Raw genomic sequence first — 10,901 nt, forward strand, 5'->3', positions numbered from 1 at the left:
CCCTACCTATCAATTCGACCAAATAGGGCTGGGGGGAAGCTTACTATGGCACCTCACTCACATCATTCTATAGGTCCTAAGAAAAGAAGCAAGAATGCTACCTGACTTGTTTCTGTGGTTAGTGTAGTTATGCATTGTGAAAAAGATTGGCAGTATCACCAGGTATGAGGTGTGGTGAGCAATGGTGGGGTTACAGTTAGTGCATTTATTCTTTACATACATTTCCACTCATCTTTGTTACTCTAAGACAAATAAAAAAATGCTTCCAAACTAGTTTATTTGAAATTTTGTTTAAAACAGAAATGTATCCGTTTTCTACACCAAATACTCTGTAATAAACCGAGAATGATCTATTATCATCACATAGGAGATTTAAGTCATATCTGTAAAATAACCTTGCGCCTTCTGTGTTTTCAACAACATTTTTGGAGAAATAAAGTGAATGTGCTTTTCAAAGGACACAACACAACTAGGGGTTCCTGGATATCTTTGAAGCACCAAGACATTCATATACGTATAATTAATGCTTGTTCCACATTGGAGCTGCCATTGGCCCTTGTGGTGAGCGTTCAATAATTATATATTCCTCTGGGTTATCTATAGCCTGATAATGTACCAAGAGATCCTGGATTGCACGTTCTTCAATCTAAAAGAAAAGTTAAGAAAAAGTCATTGTTAACATTTACAAAATCTGGAACTTTACATGCAGGACTATAAATACAAATATATATTCTTTTTTGCTTCATATAGGTTACCCATAGAATGTTCTTGCTATTTAAAGCAAAGAATGAAAATGCAAATTTTTTGGTTTATGTTTTTTTGTTTATTTTGCTGCTGCTTGCTGGAGAAAATCGCCATCTATATATCCTGATACTTCAGGGCAAACCTGCCAATAAGAGCACCTGTCCCATTGAAAACAATCAACTTTGGAGCCAGTTCCACTTCTTTCCTGCCAAGACTTCAGGACAGAAAGTTAAGGAAAATCTTCCCAATGGGACACAATTTTCCCTACTATAAAATATGTGTGGATTTACACAAACCCTTTTCCATAAAGCAGCGAGTGCTTCCAAAATTGACAAGTTTACTGCTAATGTAGGGGCACCAAATTATTTTAGTTGCCAGGCTCGGCCATACTAATAAAGGACATAGGCCTTGTCAATGGAAACTTCTTTTTTTGGTAAAACGTTTTTGTTCCAAAAGCATCAACAACTCACGGGCTTATTAAGCATGGCCCCTCCACAGGTCATTTAAACAAGAAGCTGTACTACTTATTACTATGCTCAACGTTATGGTTCTATTTGTGGGTGGAAAAGCACACCATACACTAAGGAGTTCCTAAAAATAAGTAAAAGGTATTTCTCTTTTAGACAGCTGTCATTAGTATAATTGACATTGGGAGATTCTTTCTTTCCTTCATGACAGCAGTAACATTTTGGGTTTTTAAGCACTTTCTGTCTTCGTAACAATGATTTCTATTTAAAACAAACACTTTCACCAGTGAAGCTGGGTGATTTAACAAACCTGGGATGGATCTGGTCCATCCAGGATTAAAAACATTTGCTAGCAAATAGCAAAGGACTTTGAAGAATTTCATTCTAGGTTTGCTGGATCACCCAGCTTCACTGATAAAAATGTATCCTCTCCAGCCTTGGAGAGCTTTAATAAATCAGGCCCAATCTGTAAATCTCTCCACGGTAAATACAGACAGCAAAAATTTAACATAGGGTTTAAACCTCTCTGTTACAAAAAAACAAAATTTCAGAATATCACTTTCTGCACAACACTGTAGATTTCTAATATTGTTCTCCTTAATATTACCTGAATAAGTGCCAAAGGTTTCTCTCGACTCCTTATAAGAGCAGCTTCCTGTTGTTTTTCCTCCTCCACAATGGCAGTAAAAGTGACCGGGACTACAGATGGTTTGTTCTTGTTTAATGATAAAAGCCACGGGCTGCAAAGGTTATAAAAAAAAAAAAAAGAAAAAAAAAAGATAGATATGCTTGACATCAATGTTCAAAGGTGCTTCACACTCAAGACACACATCAGATATAAAAGGCCATATACAATGATCTTGGATATGTATGTCACTGCAACATGTAACAACAACATGTAAAAACACTGCTTGGATCACCAGTGTTTAATGAGAGTTAAACAGATAGAAAAAAAAAAACTATAATGGATCAGTAGAAAAAAATCGACTTGATTAGAAAATGTTGATTCAGAATTTGGATATTCTTTTTCCCACTGGTAATGGTTTTCTTGGGGGAATGGGGGCAATATAGAACCATTTTTCAGTCCCATTCACCTCTGACTGCTGAGAAAATAGGCAAACCTTTACACTACAATGGGAAAAAATGCCTTTGTATAACTGGAAACAATTGCTGTGGTTTCACTTGGTTAACAGTATGAGAAAATTTTTAAAGACGAATCCATATCTATTTGTACATAAGTACATCCATATTTACCTAGATGTGAGTGGTAATTTTGTTCTGTTATTTATGATTTGGTAATCAGCAAAATGATGGTATTTGAGTATTTAATATGTGTATTTTTGTAATCATAGATCTCCTTTATTCCTAAAAGAAGCAGATTTGTGTACGCAAAATGCATAGAAAATTGGGCTCACTCGATGAATGATTTTATCAGTGTATTTGTATTTCAGAAAATTTTAATGGTATTTAATAAATAATTAATGAATTTAATAAAGTAAGTTTTATTATATAAATCTTGTGTTTCTATTGGCTTAAAAAGTTTCTACAATATGGGAAAAACTGATGAATATTATTGGCAACAGTGTCAGTTATGTTCTGTCTCTGATTTCTCTTTGTGCTCTTGCATTTTCATCTTGTCATACAGACTTTGAACAGAGGCTACAAGTGGCTGTTTCAACACACATTACGCAGGCATTGTTGTCACCATAAGCAAACCCCTTGTGAGTAATGTCAAACAGCTACTGCAGGAATGCACTTAAGAAAATAGTAAATGACTGCACAAAAAGCCTGCATCTGATCAGATCAGGTGTTACATATATCATTATTTTAGAAAGGTTCATTAGGGAGACCCAAAACAGATCAACATTTGTTATATTACAATACCAGGGGGTGCTGAGAAGTTCCTGGCCCCTTCACGATTAAATATAAAAATGAGTCTGGGGGCATATGACAGTCTAATACCTTAGTATGTAACTGTGCAAATATCAGGTCTTTGGGATTCCTAAAACTGTTTTTTTTTTTTTAGTGAGAAGCTGTGATGGCAGAGGGACAAGCAAGATTCACGTCGTTGGACTTACGGGCCATCGAGAAGTTTTTGTTTCTCCAGGGAAAGTCAGCAAAGGACATGCACACTGAGATGTCACAAACACTGGGGGACAAGTGTCCTTCCTGCAGCACTGTCAAAACCTGGATGTCTCGTTTCAAGACTGGCCATTTCACCGTTGAAGATGAGCCCCGCAGTGGGCGCCCCCCCCAACCTCAACTGACCCAGCAACCTGTGATGCTGTCCATGAGCCGATTATTGAAGACCGGCGAATATCTGCAAAAAAGATAGCCCAGATACCCGACATCTCATGGGAGCGAGTTGGGTTTGTTATCACCACTATCCTGGACATGCGCAAGCTTTCAGCGAAGTGGGTGCCAAAATGTTTGAACTGTGATCAGAAGAAGGAATGAGTTGAAGCATCCAAAGCCGTTTTGGCCCATTTTGAAGCTGCACAAGACTTTTTGGCTGGGTTAGTGACTGAGGATGAAACCTGGCTCCATATCTATGATCCTGAAACAAAGGAACAGACAGAGGAATGGGGCCACAGTGGGACCTCGCGGCCAAAGAAGTTCTGAACCCAGAAATCAGCCAAAATATTCATGGCATCCGTTTTCTGGGACAAAGATGGTATTCTGTTGGTGGATACCTACCTCAGGGCTCTAGTATCACTGGACAGTATTATGCTAACCTCCCGAACAAGCTGAAGGGGGCAATAAGGAGGAAACGACATGGAAAGTTGACCAAAGGGACCCTTTATTTGCAGGAGAATCCGCCTGCACACACGTCCAACATTGTGGCTGTCAAATTGAACACCCTGTGTTTCCAATTGGTCCCCCATCGCCCCTACTCACCTGGCCTGGCCCCTTCGGATTAATATCTGCTCCCGAATTCAAAGAAACACCTGAAGGGGCAACGTTTTGAGGACATTTCTGACGCCAAAGATGCTGCTGAGAGCTGGTTTGCGGCCCAATCAAAGGACTTTTATTTGAACGGTCTAGAAAAGCTGCTAATACGCTGCACCAAGTGCATCAGTCTCAGAGGGGAATATGTTGAATAAATGTGTTATTTCATAACTCTCTTCTTTCTGGGCAAAGCCAGGAACTTCTCAGCAACCCCTCGTATTTTTGGCTTAACCTAATGATTATATACATCGTTAAAAAATAAATAAATAAATAAAATAAATCAAAAATAGGAACATTTGTGTGAATATGTATCAGTTACAAAGAAATTAAATGGTAAAAATTGCATTACTTTGAACTGTCTTGCTGTGGAACATCACATTTAGGCTTAGCTTCCTGATTCACAGCTTCGGGGTGTTTCCTGAAGAAGAAATTAGAAAATACTACCGTAATTAATACTGACATTCTTTGTTTTTCATAAGTTAGTATTAAAACCTGTAGTCACAACATGTCTATACTGATAAATTAGAATTTCCGGAAGCGTTCAACATCCTCTAGAATTCACTAATGTTAAAAGGTAGCAGTAATCTCTTCTTTTAAGGGGTCTTTCATGCAGACATTTTTTTCATCCTTCTGAAAGTGCTAGTAGTTGTTTGGCTACTATCCAACTTTCCTCTGATCAGCATATTGGCTAGAAGCATCCAATCCAGTGGGTCAGAACAACATCCGCACAAGCTAGTATATTTTAGAAGACAGTCCATAATGGCAGCTTTAAACAACTCAAGGCAAAATGCTTTTATTGCTTTTAGACAGAAAGGCACAAATTCATTGAACTTCCTATTCCGTCTGACCAGTGACCTAAACAGACATAAGGGGAATCATTTAATGAGGACAGAAAGAGCAATAAAAATCTTATATCGAAGCATAGGTGAGGAACACACTATAATATTGTAGTATGGGTGAGGTAGACATCTGGAGCAATGAACATCTGATAGATTCTGGACCTTCCCCACTATAAAACAGTGTTTTTATTGCTGTCAGCGTTACCACTAGGGAGATTTACTTTCATATTCTATTACTTTTACACTGTCCAAAAAAAACAAAATTTGAGAGAAATTTCCTAATGAAGAGACAGATATAAATGGCCAACAGATTTAAACACCTACCAACTCTAATCTAAAAAGGTTTAATTTGCTGATGTCAGACTTCAGTGGTGTGTTATGAATAATACCATTTTATTCACACCCAACTATAATGAGGTCTTGAAACAAAAGGCAGAGCATAACAACAGTGATATGAGGTATTTATTACCATTATATGAATCTCAAAACACAAGCAGAGCTGTTAGACCACAGGATTTGCTCATGCTATCATCACCTGCTCTTTACAAGCCACCTAAAATAGAATATATGAGTTGAAGATGAGATATCTCTGTAGTAATCAACCTAGTCATTCTAGTATTTCTGGTCAAATGAAAAGTTTATCTGCTACAGACACTGCGCCATTTGCAGTAGGTACACATACATGGGTGCTATGTCATTGTTACATTTGAGGTGAGATCTCGCAATAATGGGCCTGATTTAATAAAGCTCTCCAAAGCTGCAGAAGATACAATTTCATCTGTGAACCTGGATGTTAGCAAATGTTTTCAATCCTGGACCAGATCCATGCCAGGTTTGCTGGATCAACCAGGTTCACTGATGAAAATCTAAATTCTCCAGTCTTGGAGAGTTTTAATAAATCAGACCCATTGGGCCTGATTTTATAAAGTTCTCCAAGGCTGGAGAAAATACACTTTCACCTGTGAAGCTGGGTGATCCAGCAAACCTGGAGTGGGTCTGGTCCAGGATCGAATACATTTAATAACAAATAGCAAATCAACGTTTGCATAGTTAAATAAGTCCCCTTTAACAGAATGACAACAAAATACATTTTCCTAGATATCCAGATTCCTACATAAAAAACATGCAGAAATGCTGTTTTAAAAAGTTAATACAGAAATTTGAATAAAAACTATAATGTTCCTAATTACAATTATTTGCAAGATTTTGCTACCTACAAGTTCCTCACTTGTTTGAGGACTGAAGAGGAACTCTTGACACATGGGAGAATTTGATTCCAGACACTGAAGTCAGTGTTCAGCATAAAACCAAGACAACCAACCTTTTCTAAAGGAGGGCAGTAGTAGCATGGTATTTCACGAATAACAACTTTATTTTATTGTAATTTTCAATTTAATAACTCCAGGTGGTGCTTTGCTGAAGTCTCTTTAGGAACGCCTGCAATCTGCTGTCATTGGCAGTGCACCCTCCAGCACTTACATTCACCCATACAGAAAAGATGGAGTGAGAAAACGGCAACCATCTGATATGATTATATGTAATCGAACCCAAATTACAGAGTTCAGAACTCATCAGTTTTGTATTAGTATATTATTTCACATTTTCATTTTGCACTCTAAATAAAGCAAATATTAAATCACTGACATTCTAAAACTAAAACATTTTTACATTTATTTCAACTGTAAGTTTATACAAGTTCCTACTGGAGTTTCATTCTGTTTAATTTAGGAACTGAAACACAGTCCTTCATTTTACTGTGGAAAGGGCTATATTTGAGGCCAGACAGGCTGTGGTTTGGACAGATTTGGGTTCAGTCAAAGCTTTGAAACTTTTAGGTTATAATTCTCATAATTCACGAGTGTCAGAGCTTCCCATGAATGGGTTTATAAGAAAAAGACATACCTATTCTGTAGTTGCAATTTTTATCTTTTATTTTGTGTACTGAATTCGATTTTGAATTTTTCCCTTAGCGGTTTGGAAATACTATATCTTTTCATAGTGTATAACAAGCCACAATCGGCTTAAAGTTTTCAGCAATGAAGAATGAGGTATTAAAATAGAATGTATCAAAGGAGCTCTCGCAGTGTTACAGTAAGCAACCGGTTAGAAGTCTGATGGAAAGTTATTTTGCCAGAAAAAGAACACATTAGTACACACAACCTGTACAAATGTCCAAACTTGTATTAGCCTGTATGACACATGCAAGATACCCTTTATTTGTTAACATAGCTATGTCTGAAATTAATCAGGTTCTAGGTGTATAAATGAAAAGTGGAACACTTTTACTCTTTCCAGAAAAACTGGTTTTGTCTGGGATTACTTTGTCAATAAAACAATAAGGAAACATACTTCATCTCCAATTACATAAAGTTATAAACTACTCATGCCAGTAGATGTAGATGGTAATGACAGGTCTGGTATGATCTGTGTGCCCATGAACAAAAAAGACATTTTTTAGTAGGGTGCACCACCTGGCATTTTTCAGTAACCACCCGGCTGTTTTTGGATGGCTACAATACAGGGGGTGCCACCTGCCTGATTAAAAAAAAAAAAAAAGGATGTACGAGTGCTTTCAACCCCCATAGGAGAAGAGAGTGGTTGCATTGGAGAGGTTATTGGGACTTTGGAGCTCTCAATAAACAGAAACAGTCTAATTTTATTCCAGCAAACTACAACTCAAAGGATAAATTTATCAAGAAATAACTGGAGTGACAACCAAATCAATATGGATCCAATAAACATGGGGTAGCATGAACCAATGTAATAGAAAACCCTATCTTAAGAAGGCACAGTAAATAAATTCTAGGAATCATTATAATGTCAAAGCCACAAGTCTAGGATTATGGTGCCTCACAAACTAGTAGGGAAGTAGCTATTAGTTCTAGGCACTACTAGCCTTTACACAAGTCAGTCATTGGAATTAGGGGAAGTGCTAAGGCAAAGCCAGCAGCAATGGACCTGGGAAGAAGAAACCCAGTGCCCAAAGATCACTTCAAGGCCTTCCCAGCAATGTTCAGTGGGGTCTGGCCACAACATTATTGGAGCAGGCTGATGACGGCCATGCTGGATAGCTGCAAATAAAAAATCCAAATGTCAAAACAGTGTCCTTTATTGGGGGAAAAAAAGAATAGGAACTATAAATAAGCAAAACTGACCAAAGACATCTATCCTGCTCCATCACTTGCAGAAAACGTAGGAATGCTGGTAGTTATCGTGGGCTGATTTCTTTAATCTGTATGACAATGGCCAATCCTCATTAGGTAGCAGTATGACCAGAAGGTACAAGACACCCTGTGTCCCTCAATGAACAGGAAACAAATTCTATTTTGTAGGTTAGCATTCTAAACAGTTACCAGATTCACTAGTCTATTAGAAGCAGCCGTAGACTCAAAATTGAAATCACCTACAGTCCAATGGCTTATACTTAGGCAACAGCACTCCCTGGTGATCATTATTCTGTACTATGCTCAGGAAAAGAATGAAACTATGTGTTTCATTATCTTTAAGAAAAATAATTTGAAGAGAGATGGGTGTGACATCATTAACAACCCTTTTACGAATGTTAGTTATTTGCTTCCAAGATAATAAAAAAAAGGCCTCAACTAAATATATTCACCTTCTGTGCCTATTATATTAAATGCCATCTGTAATATAATCTTTAAACAAATAAAAAGTGTAAGAAAATATTAATGTTAACCCACTAGGGTATATGATGACTCAAAAAGTAAATGGAAGGACTCCAATGTCTCCGGGCTTGTGTCAACAGACAAATACAGCTTGTTTGCAGATATATTTCCTTTGCATTACAAATTAGTTTAAGAGACTTTCAAGATCATTCTAAAGCTGCATTAGCCTGCTTCAAACTGCTTATGTGTTTCTGTTGACTTGTATGGAATAAGAAGAAGCTCTGATGTGAACAAATAACACTAGTCCTAACTAAAACTCTGTTAGAACACAGCATTTTGGATCCTGGAGAAGGAAAGAGGTTCGGCTTCTTGCATAGTGAATGGGACTTAACCTGTAATAAACTTGTCTTATAAATAATATCATATGATTGTTGAAAATGGTGATTATGACTGAGTCACACTTAGCACACCAGTTTTACATTAATACTTCACCTCCAACATACAGGGATCTATGTTGTGTGTATTACATTTTTATTTCACTCATTTTGTAGTCTCTTAGGTGAAAGATATTCTGACAAAGTTCCTCTTTTCCAGGCTGATTTGCATACATTTCCAAATGCCTTCGGATTCATGGAACCTCAGCACTAAGCATTAAGAAGTCTGACACCCATCATTCTCCTCTTCCTAGACTATAATTTACCCAAAACATATTTTCACACCCCACTCCCAGTATTTACATACAAGGAGGAACTCCAACAAAAAAACAAGACTGTCCTCCTTGTGGCTGGATCGTGAGTGGAGGGGGTTTAATAATAATGTTAGTGCTTGTTCCCTCATCCCTCACCAGTCAGTAGCCAGGCAGATGCCTCTCTGAAATGATCTCACTCCTCAGGCAGTGATTGTTTTCAAAACGCTTTTCTCATTACCCTGTCGAAATTGTGATGTCAAATTTCAGGGAGCAAAGAACTTATGTGAAATCATTACAAATGATTCAGTTGGCTTTCAAATCAAAAACTCTGAGTTGTACGGGAGGTTTTGAATTAATGAAGACCGCCGTTACACAATTGATGAGTTGTCAGAAGCTACAGGAGTGACATGGAGCTCGGTGCAGTGCATTTTGACAGAAGACCTGTTCTCGTTGTTCCGGCTGCTTGAAGGGCATCCAGAACAGGGTTGAATCTTGATGCCTAAATTTTTTTTGAAGCACGAAAAACATTTAAAAACTCTCGTCCGACTCAGAGCTTTTTCTTTGAAGGCCATTTGAATCATCTACAGTGGTTACATTGGTGTTTTGCCAAGGAGAAAACAAAATTTCAAACAGGTTCTTTGCTCCCTGAAATCTGACATCACAATTTCAACAGGGTAATGAAAAAAGCATTTAAAAACAACCACTGACCTTAAACCCCCGGCATTTGTGGTCCCTGGGGGACAGTCCTGTTTCTTTTGGGTCTCCCCTTGTATTTAACACCAAGCTCAGAATGAATCACCAAAACATACCAAACAAGTACCAAACATACACCCACTGATGTTGCCTCCATTCCCTCCAGCCCAAAATTATATACATACATACACACATTATAAAGTGTATGGTGTGTCAGAGCAGCAACAGCCCACTCAAACTTTCTCTATATAAAGTCCATGACAAAGAGCTGCTGCACATAAATATAGTTAGAAAATTATCTTATACTTTCATTTTCCATATATATTACAAGAATGCAAGCATTAATGGCAGATAATGCATTTGCCATTATACTACTACAATAGATGACATTAAAAACAGCAAACTTGTACAATAAGTTATTCATGAAATGCATTTAAAAAAAAAGGCAAGAAAGCCTCAGGAATGCAAAGGTATTTGTGGCTGTTGTTGTTGGAATCCTAAAGTAGCCTTTTTCCCTTTCTGATTCTATTTATATTTCTGGTCACTTTAGATAGATTTTCTTTGAAAGGAAAGAAGTGTGTAAGCTTGTAAAAGAAACAGCAAGCATGGATGTGAAGAAATTCTTTAGATTGGCAAATGCTGTTGTAATACAACGTGTGGCTCTGTAGTAATTTGCATTAATGATTGTGGTAATCACATTGCCTAAATTTGTATTCCTGTCTAAGAACCAAGCCCTTAGAGATCTTTAAAGAAGAACAGTATATTTTCTCTATCCTGAAAACGTGTCAGCATCAAAGATGAATACTGATAAAAACACATACATACTTACATACTGGTGAATAAATGGCCACAGTTTGTGGTCTCCCTACTTGATAATGCAATAAATATATATATA

At 37.4% G+C, this 10,901-nt stretch overlaps 1 protein-coding gene across 1 annotated transcript in view; it reads right to left on the reverse strand.

The window, feature by feature from the left end:
- Window positions 1-260: 260 nt before the first annotated feature.
- Window positions 261-10,901, reverse strand: part of IBTK (inhibitor of Bruton tyrosine kinase) — a 40,406-nt gene continuing 29,765 nt past the window's right edge. Inside the window, exons 27-29 of the mRNA XM_072410190.1 lie at window positions 4,510-4,578; window positions 1,819-1,951; window positions 261-646 (exon numbers count right to left, since the gene is read on the reverse strand). Of these exons, the coding sequence (XP_072266291.1) occupies window positions 521-646; window positions 1,819-1,951; window positions 4,510-4,578 (328 nt within the window). The 3' untranslated portion in view covers window positions 261-520. The remainder of the gene's footprint in view (window positions 647-1,818; window positions 1,952-4,509; window positions 4,579-10,901) is intronic.

Source organism: Pyxicephalus adspersus, chromosome 4 (genome assembly GCF_032062135.1).
Source record: "Pyxicephalus adspersus chromosome 4, UCB_Pads_2.0, whole genome shotgun sequence".
Lineage (NCBI taxonomy): Eukaryota > Metazoa > Chordata > Amphibia > Anura > Pyxicephalidae > Pyxicephalus > Pyxicephalus adspersus.